Genomic DNA, 21,068 nt, shown 5'->3' on the forward strand with positions numbered 1-21,068 from the left:
CTTCAACTGTGTGTACCAAATGTCACCATTCGGAATATATATATAGTATATATATATATATATATATACTCCGAATAGTGACATTTGCGCCGGTCTCACCAGGTCTCACCAGGTCTCACCAGGTCTCACCACTGGAAGCCCGAGGTAGGGGGAGTGGGGGATTCTATCACATAGTGCACCTCTAACTTTGTACAGTACTAATGCAATCAGTAAGGTCTCAACCTTTAAGTCCTTACTGAAGACTCATCTCTTCAGTGGGTCATATGATTGAGTGTAGTCTGGCCCAGGAGTGGGAAGGTGAACGGAAAGGCTCTGGAGCAACGAACCGCCCTTGCTGTCTCTGCCTGGCTGGTTCCCCTCTTTCCACTGGGATTCTCTGCCTCTAACCCTATTACAGGGGCTGAGTCACTGGCTTACTGGGGCTCTCTCATACCGTCCCTGGAGGGGGTGCGTCACCTGAGTGGGTTGATTCACTGATGTGGTCATCCTGTCTGGGTTGGTGCCCCCCCTTGGGTTGTGCCGTGGCAGAGATCTTTGTGGGCTATACTCAGCCTTGTCTCAGGATGGTAAGTTGGTGGTTGAAGATATCCCTCTAGTGGTGTGGGGGCTGTGCTTTGGCAAAGTGGGTGGGATTATATCCTTCCTGTTTGGCCCTGTCCGTGGGTGTCCTCGGATGGGGCCACAGTGTCTCCTGACCCCTCCTGTCTCAGCCTCCAGTATTTATTCTGCAGTAGTTTATGTGTCGGGGGGCTAGGGTCAGTTTGTTATATCTGGAGTACTTCTCCTGTCCTATTCGGTGTCCTGTGTGAATTTAAGTGTGCTCTCTCTAATTCTCTCTTTCTCTCTCTCGGAGGACCTGAGCCCTAGGACCATGCCTCAGGACTACCTGACATGATGATTCCTTGCTGCCCCCAGTCCACCTGGCCGTGCTGATGCTCCAGTTTCAACTGTTCTGCCTTATTATTATTTGACCATGCTGGTCATTTATGAACATTTGATCATCTTGGCCATGTTCTGTTATAATCTCCACCCGGCACAGCCAGAAGAGGACTGGCCACCCCACATAGCCTGGTTCCTCTCTAGGTTTCTTCCTAGGTTTTGGCCTTTCTAGGGAGTTTTTCCTAGCCACCGTGCTTCTACACCTGCATTGCTTGCTGTTTGGGGTTTTAGGCTGGGTTTCTGTACAGCACTTTGAGATATCAGCTGATGTACGAAGGGCTGTATAAATACATTTGATTTGATTTGATTAATGCAATTAGTTGTGCAATTTAGTTTGTGTGTTTTTTGTTTAATTTGTGCTGGTGCCCCATGCCGCCCTGGGCAGCTGCACATGTTGCCTACGCCTAAATCTGCCACTGTAGCTGCGCATGTTATCCAAAATATGATTCCAGCATCCAAACTGTGCAGATTATGGTGCTGAAAACTCAAACAACGAAGTTGAAGCTTCTGCAGTCGGTATGCTTTGCTTATTGGCTGTGGTGCATTGGCACAGAAACCTGCTGGTGGAAAATGGGCAGACCCAGACGACACTGGGGCAATTGTGCACCGCCCTATGGGACTCCCAATCACAGCCGGTTGTGATACAGCCTGGATAATATCAATTATAAATATAGCATAAAAATGTTGAAAATGTCATTTCCACCTATCTGATCATTGTCTGCAGCCGGCTCTGATCTTTATGTAATGCAACAGGCAGGGAGAGTTAGCTGTCGGTGGTGGTCAGCGAAACCTCAACCTTCTCGCCCATAGCCCTGCGTAGCATCAGCTGTGCCTCAAAAGAACGCTGAAGTGGCAAAGTCGATTTCCACGTCTATTAACACAGGGTCCTTTGTGGTCGTAAACATTATTTGGAGTTAATTCTATGAGGGGGGAGGGTGTGCAATTGTTTTCCAGAACCAGGAGAGGGTGATATGAAAAACGTTGGGGAGGGGGATCCCTAAGAGCGTCTGCTAAATGACCAAAATGTAAATGTAACCAACTCACCGGATTTTACACTATCATTTGACTAATTTATGTAAAAAAAATACAAAATAAAAAAAGAATAAGAAGAATTTCACCATATTAAAATGAAAGTTCAGTTCACGTAACAGGTTGACCTTAAAATGATGAATCACTAATAAATAATCATCTTCAGACATTGACTCTGTCAAATCAACAAAATACAATGAAGGTGAAATGTTGGAGAAATGTTGGGATTAAGTCAGTTAAAGTCTTCCTAGAAGTCACAGAGGGACACTTTAGAAAGTATTCATTCGTATTAACAATCTGATTTATAAAAGTTTCCATGCAGTCTATATTAAAGGGCACTTCATATAACAGGCCCTTAATATAACAGGCTTTTAAAATTCTATATTTGTGCACAATTTCTATTTTCAATGTCAAAGGGACACAAAAGGCACTCATTTTGTGGAACGACCCAATAGCTACATGGCCCATATACAACCCACACATGGCTTTTCTCTCTTCATCTGCCTCACAATTCCAAACGTTCCAGTGTTTTCTGCATGTCGTCTGTAGGATCAGGGAAGAGCCACTCTGTCCAAGCAAGCGTTAGTTCCCGAGCCAACAGCCTCCCATGGCTGCTCACATCCAGCTCTTATATTACAACTCTCAGTCTCTCGTTGCCCACAGGGATGACAGTGTGTATGCATCGGTTTGCGAATATGTGCCAGTTTGTATGAGCAGTTGAGAGAATAGACAGAACAACAGTACGCCCATCCACACCCATCCCCCAGGAGCTTAGCAGCCTTTGACACACACACAGTATGAAGCATGTTGGGACTCACATAGCTGTGTATGAGTGTGATTACAGAGGCTATTTATGGGCTACTGAGACAGAGGCAGGATTATCAGCTCTCAGGTGACAATCAACCCTGTCTAATCTTTCTATTTTCATCAATATTTACCACACACACAGACATAACACACACGTCATTACACAAATTCTCCCTATTTCCCTCCCAGTGGTTGAGAAAGGCAACCTTAAAGGGATGCCTGTTTGGATGATCCGAAACAGGTTCATTGTTCATTTCTAGAGAACCGGGCCACTTTGAACAGCCCCCACAATGCAACTCCCATCAACACAACTCTTGTGGTGTTGAACTCTAGATCAGCTTCACAATGCATTATGTGAATATGACGACCTTATCCAATCATATCTGGAGATTCAACTCATTCAAGCCGTGTTAGTCACAGTCACTAAACAGAGAGTGTTGTCCTCTGAAGGTTATTATAACACCATAGTACCCTCCAAACTCATCATCAAGCTCGAGACCCTTGGTCTCGACCCCGCCCTGTGCAACTGGGTACTGGACTTCCTGACGGGGCGCCCCCAGGTGGTGAGGGTAGGGAACAACATCTCCACCCCGCTGATCCTCAACACTGGGGCCCCACAAGGGTGCGTTCTGAGCCCTCTCCTGTACTCCCTATTCACCCACGACTGCGTGGCCATGCACGCCTCCAACTCAATCATCAAGTTTGCGGACGACACAACAGTGGTAGGCTTGATTACCAACAACGACGAGACGGCCTACAGGGAGGAGGTGAGGTCCCTCGGAGTGTGGTGTCAGGAAAATAACCTCACTCAACGTCAACAAAACAAAGGAGATGATTGTGGACTTCAGGAAACAGCAGAGGGAGCACCCTCCTATCCACATCGACGGGACAGTAGTGGAGAGGGTCGTAAGTTTTAAGTTCCTCGGCGTACACATCACGGACAAACTGAATTGGTCCACCCACACAGACAGCGTTGTGAAGAAGGCGCAGCAGCACCTCTTCAACCTCAGGAGGCTGAAGAAATTCGGCTTGTCACCAAAAGCACTCACAAACTTCTACAGATGCACGATCGAGAGCATCCTGTCGGGCTGTATCACCGCCTGGTACAGCAACTGCTCCGCCCACAACCGTAAGGCTCTCCAGAGGGTAGTGAGGTTTGCACAACACATCACAGGGGGCAAACTGCCTGCCCACCAGGACACCTACACCACCCGATGTCACAGGAAGACCATAAAGATCATCAAGGACAACAACCACCCGAGCCACTGCCTGTTCACCCCGCTATCATCCAGAAGGCGAGGTCAGTACAGGTGCATCAAAGCAGGGACCGAGAGACTAAAAAACAGCTTCCATCTCAAGGCCATCAGACTGTTAAACAGCCACCACTAACATTGAGTGGCTGCTGCCAACATACTGACTCAACTCCAGCCACTTTAATAATGGAAATGGATGGGAATTGATTGTAAAAATGTATCACTAGCCACTTTAAACAATGCCACTTAATATAATGTTTACATACCCTACATTACTCATCTCATATGTGTATGTATATACTTTATTCTATATCATCTACTGCATCTTGCCATCTTTATGTAATACATGTATCACTAGCCACTTTAAACTATGCCACTTTATGTTTATATACCCTACATTTCTCATCTCATATGTATATACTGTACTCGATACCATCTACTGCATCTTGCCTATGCCGTTCTGTACCATCACTCATTCATATATCTTTATGTACATATTCTTTATCCCTTTACACTTGTGTGTATAAGGTAGTAGTTGTGGAATTGTTAGGTTAGATGACTCGTTGGTTATTACTGCATTGTCGGAACTAGAAGCACAAGCATTTCGCTACACTTGCATTAGCATCTGCTAACCATGCGTATGTGACAAATAAAATTGGATTTGATTTTATTATACTGTTGAAGCCTTTCACCACTTGATGACAGTTATTTTGTAGTTTGCAGACATGGATTAAAGGAACACCTATGTGAGAATCCTGTTCATTGACTACAGCTCAGAGTTCAACACCATAGTGTCCACGAAGCTCATCACTAAGCTAAGGACCCTGGGATTAAACACCTCCCTCTGCAACTGGATCCTGGACTTCCTGACGGGCCGCCGCCAGGTGTAAGGCTAGGCAATAACACGTCTGCCACCCTGATCCTCACCACTGGGGCCCCTCAGGGGTGCGTGCTTAGTCCCCTCCTGTACTCCCTGTTCACCCACAACTGCTTGGTCAAACACGACTCCAACCCCATCATTCAGGTTGCTGACGACACAACAATGGTAGGCCTATAGGGGGGAGGTCAGATACCTGGCAGTGTGGTGCCACGACAACATCCTCTCCCTAAATGTGAGCAAGACAAAGGAGCTGATCGTGGACTACAGGAAAAGGCGGGCCGAACAGGCCCCATTGACGGGGCTGTAGTGGAGCGGGTCAAGATCTTCAAGTTCCTTGGTGTCCACATCACCAACAAACTATCATGGTCCAACACACCAAGACAGTCATGAAGAGGGCAAGACAACACTTTTTCCCCCTCAGGAGACTGAAAAGATTTGGCATGGGTCCCCAGATCTTCAAAATGTTTTGCAGCTGCACCATTGAGAGCATCCTGACCGGTTGCATCACCGCCTGGTACGGCAAATACTCGGCATCTGACCGTAAGGCGCTACAAAGGGTTGTGCATACGGCCCAGAACATCACTGGGGCCAAGCTTCCTGTCATCCAGGAACTATATATACACTCCGGTACCGCTACCGCATGACAAGCGGTACCGGAGTGCCAAGTCTAGGACCAAAAGGCTCCTTAACAGCTTCTACCTCCAAGCCACAAGACTGCTGAACAAATAAACTAATCAAATGGCCACCCGGACTATTTACATTGACCCCCCCCCCTTTGTTTTTACACTGCTGCTACTCGCTGTTTATTATATATGCATTGTCACTTTACCCCTAACTACTTGTACAAATTACCTCGACTAACCTGTACCGCCGCACATCAACTCACTACCAGTACCCCGTGTACAGTTGAAGTCGGGAGTCATTAAAACTCGTTTTTCAACCTCTCCACAAATTTCTTGTTAACAAACTATAGTTTTGGCAGGTCGGTTAGGACATCTACTTTGTACATGACACAAGTCATTTTTCCAACAATTGTTTACAGACAGATTATTTCACTTATAATTCATTGTATCACAATTCCAGTGGGTCAGAAGTTTACATACACTAAGTTGACTGTGCCTTTAAAAACAGCTTGGAAAATTCCAGAAAATTATTTCATGGCTTTAGAAGCTTCTGATAGACAAATTGACATCATTTGAGTCAATTGGAGGTGTACCTGTGGATGTATTTCAAGGCCTACCTTCAAACTCAGTGTCTCCTTGCTTGACATCATGGGAAAATCAACAGAAATCAGCCAAGACCTCAGAAAACAAATTGGAGACCTCCACAAGTCTGGTTCATCCTTGGGAGCAATTTCTAAATGCCTGAAGGTACCACGTTCATCTGTACAAACAATAGTACGTAAGTATAAACACCATGGGACCACGCAGCCATCTTACCGCTCAGGAAGGAGACGCGTTCTGTCTCCTAGAGATGAACGTACTTTGGCGCGAAAAGTGCAAATCAATCCCAGAACAACAGCAAAGGACCTTGTGAAGATGCCTGAGGAAACAGGTACAAAAGTATCTATATCCACAGTAAAACGAGTCCTATATCGACATAACCTAAAAGGCCGCTCAGCAAGGAAGAAGCAACTGCTCCAAAACCGCCATAAAAAAGCCAGACTACGGTTTGCAACTGCACATGGGGACAAAGATCATACTTTTTGGAGTAATGTCCTCTGGTCTGATGAAACAAAAATATAACTATTTGGCCATAATGACCATCGTTATGTTTGGAGGAAAAAGGAGGAGGCTTGTAAGCTGAAGAACACCAATCCAACCGTGAAGCACGGGGGTGGCAGCATCATGTTGGGGAGGTGCTTTGCTGCAGGAGGGACTGGTGCACTTCAAAAAATAGATGGCATCATGAGGAAAGACAATTATGTGGATATATTGAAGCAACATCTCAAGACATCAGTCAGGAAGTTAAAGCTTGGTCACAAATGGGTCTTCCAAATGGACAATAACCCCAAGCATACTTCCAAAGTTGTGGCAAAATGGCTTAAGGACAAAAAAGTCAAGGATTTGGAGTGGTCATCACAAAGCCCTGACCTCAATCCTATAGAACATTTGTGGGCAGAACTGAAAAAGCATGTGCGATTAAGGAGGCCTACAAACCTGACTCAGTTACACCAGCTCTGTCAGGAGGAACGGGCCAAAATTCACCCAACCTATTGTGGGAAGCTTGTAGAAGGCTACCTGAAACACTTGACCCAAGTTAAACAATTCAAAGACAATGCTACCAAACACTAATTGAGTGTATGTACACTTCTGACCCACTGGGAATGTTAGTTAAGGAAATAAAAGCTGAATTAAATAATTCTCTCTACTATTATTCTGACATTTCACATCCTTAAAATAAAAAGTGGTGATCCTAACTGACCTAAGACAGGGAATTTTTACTCCGATTGAATGTCAGGAATTGTGAAAAACTGAGTTTAAATGTACTTGGCTAAGGTGTATGTAAACTTCCGACTTCAACTATATATAGCCCCGTTATTGTTATTTTATTACTTTAATTTAGTTAGTAAATATTTTCTTAGCTATATTTTCTTAAGACCGCATTGTTGGTTAAGGGCTTTGGGTTTGTGATGATCACACTTCTCCAGCTTGCCAGTGGCCATCAAAGGTAAGCATTTTCCCACCGACCCTGGTGAGAACGACAAGCACGCAGATATGCTTCCCTGAGACAATTTTTGATAGTTTGTGTCGGAATTCTTCAGTTGTGCAAACCCACAGTTTAATCAACTGTCCAGGTGGCTGGTCCCAGATGATCCCACGGGTGAAGAAGCCGGGTGTAGAGGGCACATCAACAGATTATTTTGTACCTTTTATCAGGGAATCGAACCAGCGACCTTTCGTTTCCTGGCCCTAGAGAGGAACCAGGCTCTGAGGCTTGGCCAGTCCTCTTCTGGCTGTGCCAGTGGAGACTATAAGACTACATGGTAGGGGTGTGCTATACATTTTAAATAGTGCCTTAAGTAAGTGTACAAGCCTGTAAATTATGATGTGTGCCAACATGGCCACACACGTATGTGTAAATTTACAGTTGATAGTCAGATTCGATGACACTCTTGATAGGGAAAAAAACAGAAGTGTTTTAATATACCTGTACCTAAATAGATGTTGTCAAATAACTCCCTGCATATTGTCACTGCAAAAAAAACTGCAGATTAGGAGCAGCGCGAGGATGGATGTTTGTGTGTCTGTCCTAACTGCAGGGGGCAGCCAAGTTGGCTGTTACTCAGTCAAATCAAAAATCAAATGAAATCAAATTGTATTTGTCACATGCACCGAACACAACAGGTGTATTTCACTGTAGGGTCATTGTAGGTTTTGGAGGAGAGAAGGCTGCCGAGGTATGGGAAGTGTTCCACATTTTCAAGGGTGTTGAAGGATTTGAGTCTCCTTTAAATTCAGGGCTAGACCCAGGAGCCTGTAGGCCTTGGCAAAGGCATCCATGACACACTGGAGGTCTGCTTCGGAGTGTGCTGCAAAGGCATTGTTGTCAGGACACCGAAGCACCATGATGGTGATGGTGAAGACGTTGTTTTTTGACCTTGAACCTGTTGAGGTTGTACTGCCTGCCATTTGTTCGGAACATGATTTTAATTCCCTGGGACAGGTCTTGTGGTGGAAGATGGCAGCAATGAAGACAGCAAACAGGGTGGGCGCGATGATACTGCTCCGTTTGACCCATGTCTCCCCAGTGAAGGGCTCTGACTCAGAGCCGCTATTGCTGAGCACTATGGCAGATGTGTCACATCACGCAGAAGCCTCAGTCTAACACACACGTCTCTGAAAATGTGGACTTTACTTGGCTCCATGTGAGTGGGATCAAAGAGGGAGTTTCACTTTAGGCAGTATTTCATTTGCTCTCACTCTGTCTGTCGGTCTGTCACTATCATACTAGCTTAGTCTATCTGACTTTCTGCCTCTCTCTCTCTCTCTCTATTATAGCTCAGTGATTTTGGGGGCGTGTTTTGAAGGGATGCTGCCCAGGTATAAACAGGATGCAGTAGGACAGTCACAAAGACAGAGAGAGACAGAGACAGAGACAACCACCTCATACAGGTCTGTATCACATACAACATCCTCCTGTTTATTCTTTTCAATTCCATGGAACTTTATTCATCTCTCTGGAGCATGAGTCTGCAAGCCCCCGTGAACATCAATATGTGTCTATTCATGTGTTTGCATCAGTGTCTTCTGCTGTTTTTTTTACTGTAGCACCAGTGTTACACTAGCGTATACACACCCTTGTGTTGTGTTTCCATAGCTAGGGCTGACAGTGAAGACTTGTGAAGAGCAGAATCAACAATTTCTGCATAATCAGAACAGTTGCTTTGTGAGAAGGTCTTGAAGTTTACGGTTAACAAGTGTTATGTAAATGCAAACTGAAAAGTACCAGTGGCCTGGCTTTATCTCCAAGTGAGAGCTGGTCTGCCGGAGCCATGGCCCAGTGAGACACGGGTGCCGGCCCGCGTAGATGGAAACAGAAAAGTCCTAGCCTTTGGGGTAAAACACTGGGGTAAATTCCTGTATGGAAATGCATAATTTGAGTCTGTAAAAACCTTGGTACTAATGCTGCTCCATTTCTAATACTAACACCATCTTAGCTAACAATGTTTGATGTGATGTCTGGTGATTGTGTGTGGAGAAGAGAAACTAAGTGCATGGAACTGAGGACGTTCAGTGGTTTGGGTCCTAAGCTATGGCAGGTATTTCCCTCCAGAGTCCGAGTGGTCTGCTGATGGTTGGTTATAAATAAGTATTTCTCTGGGCCCGAACCCAGACAACCAGACCCAGGGGAGATAAGGGAAAAGAGCCCAGTTCATCATAGCCCAGTCCAAGATTCCTTGGCTGGATTTACACACATGTAACATGTAGCCTAACCAATACAGTATTTACACACACATGTACGGATGGACGCACACACAAGGTCAACACAAGGTCAACACAAGGTCAAAAAGTTTTGTCTGATGTCGACAGTGTTCTGTGGCGATGGAGATCCCCTCTACAGTCAAACAGCCAGACCAAGAGGATCCCAGGAAGGAGAGGACAGACGGAGAGCCGGGTGAGAACGAGGAAGAAGAAGAGAGACCACAGGTGATGGAAAATGGAACACAAGATGAACGCAAGCAGTGGTTTCCTAACCCTAACGGTAAGGAATGGTGAATGAGTTCTAGTGGTCACGGTCAATTATATCAGCAGTCCAGTGTGGTTGTGTTGTGGTTCTGATGCTGTTGTGTGTAACAGTCAGTCTTAGTTATGTTGTAACCGTGTGTAGTACTGGTTATTAACAGTTGGCCGTCCAGTGTGGTGTGTAGTGTACCTGGTTATGTTGTGGTCCTGTCCTCTACAGTGGTGTCCGACTGTAAGCAGATGGCCAGGGAGTCCAGTGTTTCCTACACCCTGGGGAAGGAGTTTTTCCTTATCGCTGGTCATGAAATCTGCATTAGAGAGTCTCTGGACTCCTATGGCGCCCTTGTCTGGCCAGGGGTGAGTTCAAAAGACACTCAGTAACATGATGATTGAACTTAAAGGCACTGCAGCAGGGGGTGCTAAGAAGTATTTCTGTCTGTAATAAAATAAAATTCTGATTGGCTGGGCCTGGCTCCCCGTGGGTCGGCCTAGCTCCCAAGTGGGTGGGGTGGGCCTATGCCCTCCCAGACCCACCCATGGCTGTGCCCCTGCCCAGTCATGTCAAATCCATAGCTTAGGGCCTACATTTTTTATAGTCCCATACCCCTTCAAACATTCAACCTCCAGCTGCGTACCACCTCTAGCTCCAGGGTCAGCGCACTCTCAAATGTTGAAACTCTGAGCACAGCTCTATCCAGAAATCTGACAGCGGCTTCTAAATTAAATTAAATTTTCACAGAACCGCTTGTTGCAATTTCGATTAGGCTCTCTTGTTCAGATATCGGTAAGTGGACTGGAGGCAGGGCATGAAAGGGATAACGAGAATCCAGTTGTTTGTGTCGTCCGTTTCTGGAAAGTACCTGCGTAATTGCGCACCCAACTCACTGAGGTGCTTCACTATATCACACTTGACATTGTCCGTAAGCTTGAGTTCACTTGCACACAAACAATCATAAAATGTCCTTGTTAATACAGAAAGAGAAGAGCTCCAACTTCTTATTCATAGCCTCAATTTTGTCCCGCACATTGAATACAGTTGCGGAGAGTCCCTGTAATCCTAGATTCAGATCATTCAGGCGAGAAAAAACATCACCCAGATAGGCCAGTCGTGTGTGAAACTCGTCGTCATGCCAGTGGTCAGACAAGTGGAAATGATGGTCAGTAAAGAAAACTTTAAGCTCGTCTCTCAATTTTAAAAAAAGTGTCAATATTTTGCCCCTTGATAACCAGCGCACTTCTGTATGTTGTAAAAGCGTTACATGGTCGCTGCCCATATCATTGCATAATGCAGAAAATACACGAGGGTTCAGGGGCCTTGCTTTAACAAAGTTAACCATTTTCACTGTAGTGTCCAAAACACATTTCAAGCTGTTAGGCATTCCCTTGGCAGCAAGAGCCTCTCGGTGGATGCTGCAGTGTACCCAAGTGGCGTCGGGAGCAACTGCTTGCACGCGCGTTACCACTCCACTATGTCTCACTGTCTTGGCTTTTGCGCCATCAGTACAGATACCAACACATCCATCAGTACAGATACCAACACATCCATCAGTACAGATACCAACACATCTATCAGTACAGACACCAACACATCCATCAGTACAGATACCAACACATCCATCAGTACAGATACCAACACATCCATCAGTACAGACACCAACACATCCATCAGTACAGACACCAACACATCCATCAGTACAGACACCAACACATCCATCAGTACAGATACCAACACATCCATCAGTACAGACACCAACACATCCATCAGTACAGACACCAACACATCCATCAGTACAGATACCAACACATCCATCAGTACAGATACCAACACATCCATCAGTATAGATACCAACACATCCATCAGTACAGACACCAACACATCCATCAGTACAGATACCAACACATCCATCAGTACAGACACCAACACATCCATCAGTACAGATACCAACACATCCATCAGTACAGACACCAACACATCCATCAGTATAGATACCAACACATCCATCAGTACAGATACCAACACATCCATCAGTATAGATACCAACACATCCATCAGTACAGACACCAACACATCCATCAGTACAGATACCAACACATCCATCAGTACAGACACCAACACATCCATCAGTATAGATACCAACACATCCATCAGTACAGATACCAACACATCCATCAGTACAGATACCAACACATCCATCAGTATAGATACCAACACATCCATCAGTACAGACACCAACACATCCATCAGTACAGATACCAACACATCCATCAGTACAGATACCAACACATCCATCAGTATAGATACCAACACATCCATCAGTACAGATACCAACACATCCATCAGTACAGATACCAACACATCCATCAGTACAGATACCAACACATCCATCAGTACAGACACCAACACATCCATCAGTACAGACACCAACACATCCATCAGTACAGATACCAACACATCCATCAGTATAGATACCAACACATCCATCAGTACAGATACCAACACATCCATCAGTACAGATACCAACACATCCATCAGTATAGATACCAACACATCCATCAGTACAGATACCAACACATCCATCAGTACAGATACCAACACATCCATCAGTATAGATACCAACACATCCATCAGTATAGATACCAACACATCCATCAGTACAGATACCAACACATCCACCAGTACAGACACCAACACATCCATCAGTACAGATACCAACACATCCATCAGTACAGATACCAACACATCCATCAGTACAGACACCAACACATCCATCAGTACAGACACCAACACATCCATCAGTACAGATACCAACACATCCATCAGTACAGACACCAACACATCCATCAGTACAGACACCAACACATCCATCAGTACAGACACCAACACATCCATCAGTACAGATACCAACACATCCATCAGTACAGATACCAACACATCTTGATACCAAAGTCCATTTGATGTCACAAATCTGTCCAGTAGTTTCAAATATTCTCTCCTGTTGTCCTGGTTTCCAGTGGTTTGTAGAAGAGGATGTCTTCCTTAATTGACCCCCCATAAACGTAACGAACATATACCAGGAGCTGTGCCAGGCCCTCCACGTCTGTTGACTCACCCAGCTGTAACACATATAATTCACTGGCTTGTATGCAAAGCAGTAATTGTTTTAAAACATCCCCTGCCATGTCACTGATGCATCGTGAAACAGTGTTGTTTGATGGAGGCATTGTCTTTATAGTTTTTTTGGCCTTTTCCACCAGCATTGTCTCAGCAATATCCGGGGCAGCAGGAAGAATTAAGTCCTCCGAAATAGTATGGGGCTTGCCTGTCCTAGCCACTCGGTAGCTCACCATATAAGACGCTTCTAGCCCCTTCTTATTAATGGTATCTGTTGCTTTTATACATGTCTTACTTCTCAAAAGTCACCTTTATTCTCACTCAAAAAAACTCCTGTGGCTTATTTTTCAAATTGTCATGTTTCTAAATGTCTGCGCAAGAGTGAAGGTTTCCTGCGAGAGAGTAACAGTTAATGTGGTTGTGTGTTAATTATATTTGACTAGGCTACCTGTATTTGACATTGTGTTATTTCTTACTACATTTGCACACACTGTATATAGATTTTTCTCGTGTTATTGACTGTACGTTTGTTTATTCCATGTTTAACTCTGTGTTGTTTTTGTTGTCACACTGCTTTGCTTTATCTTGGCCAGGTCGCAGTTGTAAACTTGTTCTCAACTGGCCTACCTGGTTAAATAAAGGTGAAATTAAAAAATCTAATAACATTTTTGCTGAACACTAGATGGTTGATTTTTTATTTTTGGCAGTGACACGAGGCTACTCAGGCGAGAAAAAATCCTCACCCAAACGTATAGCCCCATTGGAAAATATAAAATGTGCTGTTTGAAAATGTGAACTTTTTGTTTATCTCATTTTTATTTGGCGTACCCATGATGACATTGCGCGTACGTACCCCAGTTTAGGAATACCTGCCTTATATGAACTGTAACTGAGTAAAATCTTTGACACATGCGTTTATATATTTGTTCAGTATATTTCTCAAGCAACAATTTAGCTAGGACTGTCTGGTAGTGGTCTTCGTGTGGAGTGGAAGCTGTTATTGGTAGAGAGGTTTGGCACACTGTTGGTCTATTAACCAATTTACTGCGTGGTGATGTCACCATGGAAAGCAGAAACTCCCACGTAGATTGTAGTTTCAATCAGCACACATTTACAGTGTTAGTTTCATCAGCTGTTGTGCGATATGATATAAAACACAGCAAAAACAGAATTTTGACTGCACTGGGCCTTTAATTCATATCGACTGATCTGGGTTGCTCTATCTATCATTGTGTGTAGATGTTGATCGCAGTGATGATGATAATAATGTGGTTGCTGCTGGTGATGATGTGTTTGTGCGTGTGTATGGGTAGGCGGTGGCTCTAAGTCAGTTCCTGGAGAATAACCGGCAGCAGGTGAATCTCCTGGATAAAGCGGTACTGGAGATTGGAGCAGGGACAGGCTTACTGTCTATTGTGGCTAGTCTACTGGGTGAGTCTGTCCATCTGTCTCTTTTTCAGTCTGGCTAACTGTATAATGGCCATTGGCCAGTCTACTAGATGAGTCTGTCAGTTGGTGATATGGTTTGACAGACTGATTCCATTTCCCTGACTGTTCCCCTTGTGTCCTGTTTTACAGGTGCCTGGGTAACAGCCACCGACCTACCCGAAATCCTTCCCAACCTGACCTTTAACCTCTCTTGGAACTCTAAGGGCCGCTGCCGCTACACGCCCCAGGTGACTGCCCTCACCTGGGGTCACGACCTTGAGAAAGACTTCCCCAGCACTTCCTGTCACTATGACTACGTGCTGGCAGCCGATGTAGTGTATCACCACAACTACCTGGAGGAGCTGCTGGCGACCATGCACCACTTCTGCAAACCAGGAAGTGGCACCACGCTGATGTGGGCCAATAAGGTGAGGTTCCAGTCAGACCTGAAGTTCACAGAGAGATTTAAGAGTTGTTTTGATACAACATTGATGACAGAGCAAAAGGAGGGGGACGTGATGATCTTCAAGGCCACGGCACGAGAGTGAAGAGGGGATAGAATGGAGATACCAGGGAGTAGAGGAGACTCAGAGGAAAAGTGTTGAGAAAGAGAAATAAGAGAGATTGTTCTCCACTGTGGGATGGATGAAACAGGAGCTCACTACAGACTGCCTGGAGCCCATTGTGTGGGTACATTCTTATTAGACAGATAACAAAAGCAGATTCTGGGTTAAGGACATTGCTGTGAGCTACATTATATTTACAACCCGTGTCCTGCAAAAAACCCAGAAACCAAAATGAATCTAAACCATGTGACTTTTCAAAATGCAATTTTATCTACCAATGTTTTTTCATACATTTGATACATTGACAAATGTTTTGTAAATAAAATGTGCTTTGCACTACAGTGTGAAAAATGTGTTCATTTCTCGCTACTTACGCATAGTCTGCATTGGCATCAACACAGATATTCTGAAAGTTACTATATATACACATAGACATCTACTAGAGACAGTATCACCTGCATTTATGACAATGGTAACCAAACCCTTTTCCACTATACATGAAAACAGACTAGTTCAAGAAGGTAAGCTCTTACACTGAGTACACAAAACATTAACTAGTGCTCTTTCCCTTATTAATGTTACCTGTTAAATCCACTTCAAATCAGTGTAGAGGAAGGGGAGGAGACAGGTTAAAGAAGGATTTTTACGCCTAGAGACAACTGAGACAAGGATTGTGTATGTGTGCCATTCAGAGGGTGAATGGGCAAGACAAAAAATTGAAGTGCCTTTGAACAGGGTATGGTAGTATGTGCCAGGCGCACCAGTTGGTGTCAAGAACCGCAACGCTGCTGGGTTTTTCACGCTCAGCATTTTCCCGTATGTAACAAGAATGGTCCTCCATCCAAAGGACATCCAGCCAACTTGACACAAATGTGAGAAGCATTGGAGTCAACATGGGCCAGCATCCCTGTGGATCCCTGTGACACCTTGTAGAGTTCATGCCCGATCAATTGGGGCTGTTCTGAGGGCAAGGGGGGTGCAACTAAATATTGGGAAGGTGTTCCTGATGTTTGGTAGATTCAGTGTATATTGACATATTTCGAGAACTGCAAGATTTCATGTTTCTTAGCACATTTCACTAGTGTTATAGTGAGCAGAATCAGAAAGCATCTCGTTTTCTCTCACTCACACACACGTATATATTGATGCTGCTAAATGATCTGTCAGTATGCTTTGAGAATACAGAATATCTATTGCTGGGCGCAACTGAAGTACAAAGGTCCAAAGTCCATCTAACAGTTTCACTCTAAGAGCAGCGAAACACTCTCTCAATCTCAACCAATGAACAGTCAGAATGCCATGCCACTCAGGAGTTCCATCTCCATGGCAACGTTATTGTGTAGAACCTGATTTGCTGTTCTGGACTGTCTTGAGTGTTTGTCTGGGTCCAGGTGTTTTCCCATCAATGCCCTTTGAGGTGTATGTTTGTTTCTTCTTTTTTACAGTTTCTCTCGTTGTTCTACTCTAAACGTAAAGCGCTCAAAAAAATATTCAGTTGGCAGCACTTCCGCGTGTACTAAACACAACCTCAAAGAGCTACGGTTGGTCTGATCCGGAACGTCTGAGCTCCCTTCTTCGTCCTCCGTTTCCAAAGAGACAATCACGCCAAGCAGCAGGTGGATGACTTGGGCTGTTCCAAGATGGACTCCCTGCGCAGGTCGTTGGGTATGGTGCCTGCGGGTCCCCACACGTTGAGCTCACCATAGATCCCCGTCTCAATCATCTCCTCCTGCCAGGGGATGGCAATGTTCCCAGAGGAGAACTCGTCAAAGAACACGCGGTCGGGGTCGTCCAGCCCCACTCCCTTCACCGAGGAGAACTCCCCCACGTCATCCAGGTCCTTGGCGTAGACCACCTTGGAGTCAGGGACAAACGGGGGGGGCAGGATGCCTGTAGGAGAGAGGGAGGGGGTTAGAGAGACTCTTACTGAGTGAACTTCAGAAGAAGGGATGGTGTGCTTCTGATTGGGAGTCTGTCTTTGTGGCAGCTGTAGAGTGTGACAAAGCAAAATTATCATGGCCCAAATCCAGCCCACAAACACAACTTAACATTTGGTTCAGTTAGCACTTAGAAATAGCAGTTGGTACCTGCATCCAGTCTCGTCCAGTGGATGGCGCTGAAGAAGGGGTGTGTCCTGATCTCGTCACAGGTCCCGTCCTTGAAACCTAGTCTCTTGTCCACCTGTTTCTCCAGCAGCGCAGAGCAGATGGACTTGGCGTTCTCACTGAATGTCTCTGGGTAGACCACTGTCCCGGTCATGATGCGCTCCTTTAGTGCCTCCTTCTCAACCTGACCAGAAGATGACCACAGGTTAGCAACAGTACATCAAAGCCATAAACCAACTGGGTGTGCAGGCTTTTGTTCCAACCCTGCACAGACACACCCTTGATTCAAATAATGATGGCTTTTGAAGGAAGAATCAAAGACGAGTGTGTAAATGCTGGGATGGAACGAAAGCCTTCAGATTCCAGTGGCTCTACACGACCAGAATTGACGACCTACACTGTTATCCGGTGTGCACATTCAGTGTGAAGGGATGAAAGGGAGGAGGGATAGAGCAGGTTACCTTCTCTCCGCGTTCCCTGAAGGGGTTCTTGGCGGCCATAAACTCAAACAATGTGACCCCTAGGGTGAAATAGTCCACTGAGGTGTCATACTTCTCCCCCTTCAGGAGCTCTGGGGCCATAAACCCTGGGGGCAGATATCAAAAGGACAGTCACAAGAGCCAATACGGAACCTCTTGGAGACACTAAACGTGAAACCCCATTGTGAGATGAGGTCGGAGCGCTGCAGCCCGAGACTGACCTGGAGTTCCGGCATAGCCTTTGATCTTTGTCTGGTTTTCCTTCAGCTCCACTGCCAGACCCAGGTCAGAGATACGCACGTTACCTAAGGACATACGGACAGCGTCACATCACACAAGCATCACATGCGTGTGGGTGTGTTTGTCTGTACATGCACACCTCTCATTGTGTACCTTCATTGTCCAGCAGCACGTTCTCAGGTTTGAGGTCTCTGTAGATGATTCTCTTCTGGTGCAGGTGCTCCATGCCCTGGATGATCTGAGCTGCGTAGAAACAGGCTCTGGGCTCCTCAAACCCTGGGTTGTTCTCATCCACCAGATAGATGTGGTACCTGGGGTGGCAGGTAGCCTAGTGGTTAAGAGCGTTGGGACAGAAACCGAAAGGTCGCTGGTTCGAATCCCCAAGCTGACTAGGTGAAACATATGTTGATGTGCCCTTAACCCTAATTGCTCCTGTAAGTCACTCTGGATAAGTGTGTCTGCTAAATTACTCAAATGTGAAGTATGGGAACAAACATGTTACAAATCTATCATAAGGTGTGTGTGTGTGTGTGTGTGTGTGTACTTCAGGTCTCCTCCATTCATGATGGTCATAACCAGGCAAAGCTCATCCTTGGTCTGGAAAGCGTAGGCCAGTGACACGATGAAGCGACTATGAACCCTGGCAAGAATCCTCTTCTCCACCATCGCCCCCTAGAGTAGAGGGACAAACATGACAATAGCAACCATCACTCACAAATTCATACCGGTAGGCAGCGAGGACGAGTCAAAATCTTTCCACTGAGGGAATACAGCGATAAGCTCCCAAGACTCCCATTGTTAGGGAGACAATCTGGTCGTTATATACAGTATCTCAGCAGTAGGCCCTGCTCAATTATCCTTGAAGTAATCACTGACCAAACACCTGAATAGGTGAAAGATATGTGGAATCCTTGCTATCTAATCATATCAGCGATTGACCTTAGTAAGGGGGAATCTCACATTTTAACAGGGCATTGTACTAGCTGTAAAGGACATGGACTAACCTTCCCCAGCAGTTCCATTGAGAACAGCTTTTCCCTAATCCCTCTATCCCTGTGTTGTGTTTAACACAGAGCTAAGACGGAGGCAAATGTTTCACTCAAGATTACAGGGGTTCTAACACAGTCACAGAGGGTATGACACCTGGCCACACACTGTAGCACTACCCTGCCATGTCAATAGTCATTGTGACTCAGCTTGATCTAGCGTTAATAGGCTACAGAAGCGACCTGTATTCTAATTAACTGATTTCCTCTTGGGATATCATCGGATATCATACAGGAAGTATCACATGACTAGAGATGATGGACCACACCAAAGACCCTCAGAAACTACCTCCTTCCCACCCCGTCTATTCACCTCATAGCCTTTCCTCTTCTTCAGCCTCTTCTTGTTGAGCTTCTTGCAGGCGTACAGTTTCCCCGTGGCCTTCATCTGGCAGGCAGACACCTCTCCGAAACCCCCCTTCCCAAGCACACGGAAGTCCTGGAACCAGTCTTGGTCCATGGGCTGCATCTCCAGCCACTTCCACTGCAGGAACCTCTTCAGGTACATGCTCTCCAGGAAGAAGGTGTAGGGAACTTCCTGGAGGTAGCCCAGCACCGAGACCAGTGTCTGGGAAAAGAGGGTGTCCCCAGCCCCCTGCTGTGCCTCCTTCACCTGGGTCACGGTCTCCGGGGTCAGGAAGGGGCAGTAGAGCTTAGCAGAGGATTCCAGGTAACGCTGGACAATCCTAGATGCCTTCTGGGCCCGGTCTGTGTCTTCGGCTAAGTCGTACTCTTCGATGTCCCGCCACAAGTGGCAAGGACCGTGGTATTCGGGCGCCGTCTCCAGGAACTCGCGGAACAGACGTTTGCCGATGGGCTGCTCCACGCAGACTGACTGAAAGGTTAGGTCCAGGGTTTCCTGGAGGCCCTCACACACGGTGATATGGGGCAGCTTGAGGCGGGCGTGGTACTTCTTGTCACGCGAGGCTGCCGGGTTGGAGCCATCGAAGCTTCCGCGGGCGCTTATGTAGGCAGAGTTGGCAACCACTGTGGTCAGGCTGCCCAAATCCATGGCAACGGAGGGAGAGAGGCTGTCGCCGACAGCGAGGACACTCAGAGGGAGAGCATGGTGAAGACGAGCGGGGGGCAAGGAGGGATAGTGTGAGATAAAGAGATTACGAAGAATATGTTGAAGTGTGAATAAAAGGTGATAGAGGAGAAAGAGGGAGTGAAACAGTAAAAGGGGAGGATTAGAGAGGAATGATGAGAGGAAAGATGAACAGCGGGAGAGAAAGGAAAAGGAGAGCCGTGCCAGCAGCAGGACAGAGGACACAAGATCCTCCTCCTGACCCGAGCGCTTTACCCGTATCTCTCACACACACCTGGCTCAGCACCTTTCAGACAGTAATGCCTTTATCCACTAACTCCCTAATACCTCAGGCTGAGAGTGAGAGCCCAATCTGTGACTGGTGTATTCAGACTGTGTCATGGAGGCCAGAGCAGCACCTGTTATCTAAAGAACAAGACACAAGGGAGCAGCACAGTAGAAAAGGGAGGGAGGGAGTAAGGCGCAGAGTCTAAAATTGACACCTCACGAAACATCAGAATGGCCCCTGGCCTTCATAGATATGGAAGGATCAGAAAGGTGAAAGCAAAATGTTTATATCTCCCTCTAGCCTTCAGCACATTCCCTAATTTGATTGTAAACAATTAACAAGCTAGTTAACTAACACATGTTCTTGTCAAAATTGTCAACAGAGTAGCTAGCAAGCAACAAGATATGCCAAAACTGTCTAAAAACCAACAAAGGTGGTTTTAAATGTGGCATGAAATATCTGATCCCATGTGCTTTTTGGCTGTTGACTGCAGGAAAAAGGATTTGAGTCACATCAAAATACCAAATGTGAACAAGGCTTTTTAGAGCGCAAGTCAACACATCAGATTTCCCAGAGGAAAATGCCCAAAGGATGTCATATGTTTGACCTATTTGAGGTTATTACGGTGCTATTTCAGCTGTTGAAGCCAATTGAGTAGTGCAAAATACCATAATCTTTTCAG

At 45.7% G+C, this 21,068-nt stretch overlaps 2 protein-coding genes across 2 annotated transcripts; one reads left to right on the forward strand and one right to left on the reverse strand.

The window, feature by feature from the left end:
- The first annotated feature begins 9,953 nt into the window (after positions 1-9,953).
- LOC110504720 (protein-lysine methyltransferase METTL21C-like) lies at positions 9,954-15,182 on the forward strand. The gene is made up of 4 exons (XM_021583512.2): positions 9,954-10,113; positions 10,315-10,451; positions 14,520-14,637; positions 14,785-15,182. The coding sequence occupies exons 1-4, from the start codon at positions 9,954-9,956 to the stop codon at positions 15,180-15,182; spliced, it is 813 nt and encodes a 270-aa protein (XP_021439187.2).
- Positions 15,183-15,447: 265 nt separating this feature from the next.
- Positions 15,448-20,970, reverse strand: grk1a (G protein-coupled receptor kinase 1 a). The gene is made up of 7 exons (XM_021597942.2): positions 19,384-20,970; positions 18,569-18,696; positions 18,178-18,335; positions 18,006-18,089; positions 17,767-17,891; positions 17,288-17,489; positions 15,448-17,090 (listed from the first exon to the last, which is right to left on the reverse strand). The coding sequence occupies exons 1-7, from the start codon at positions 20,080-20,082 to the stop codon at positions 16,801-16,803; spliced, it is 1,686 nt and encodes a 561-aa protein (XP_021453617.1). The 5' UTR covers positions 20,083-20,970; the 3' UTR covers positions 15,448-16,800.
- Positions 20,971-21,068: the final 98 nt, after the last annotated feature.

Source organism: Oncorhynchus mykiss, chromosome 3 (assembly GCF_013265735.2).
Source record: "Oncorhynchus mykiss isolate Arlee chromosome 3, USDA_OmykA_1.1, whole genome shotgun sequence".
Lineage (NCBI taxonomy): Eukaryota > Metazoa > Chordata > Actinopteri > Salmoniformes > Salmonidae > Oncorhynchus > Oncorhynchus mykiss.

What these genes read in the sequence shown, in the direction of transcription:
- LOC110504720 (XM_021583512.2), top strand. Translation starts at nt 9,954, where the DNA reads ATGGAGATCCCCTCTACAGTCAAACAGCCAGACCAAGAGGATCCCAGG. An exon ending in GTGGTTTCCTAACCCTAACG is followed by an intron (nt 10,114 to 10,314) that starts GTAAGGAATGGT and finishes TGTCCTCTACAG; the next exon opens with TGGTGTCCGACTGTAAGCAG. An exon ending in TATTGTGGCTAGTCTACTGG is followed by an intron (nt 14,638 to 14,784) that starts GTGAGTCTGTCC and finishes CCTGTTTTACAG; the next exon opens with GTGCCTGGGTAACAGCCACC.
- grk1a (XM_021597942.2), bottom strand. Translation starts at nt 20,082, where the DNA reads ATGGATTTGGGCAGCCTGACCACAGTGGTTGCCAACTCTGCCTACATA. An exon ending in CGTGCTGCTGGACAATGAAG is followed by an intron (nt 18,090 to 18,177) that starts GTACACAATGAG and finishes GTATGTCCTTAG; the next exon opens with GTAACGTGCGTATCTCTGAC. An exon ending in TCAGGGAACGCGGAGAGAAG is followed by an intron (nt 17,490 to 17,766) that starts GTAACCTGCTCT and finishes TCTTCTGGTCAG; the next exon opens with GTTGAGAAGGAGGCACTAAA.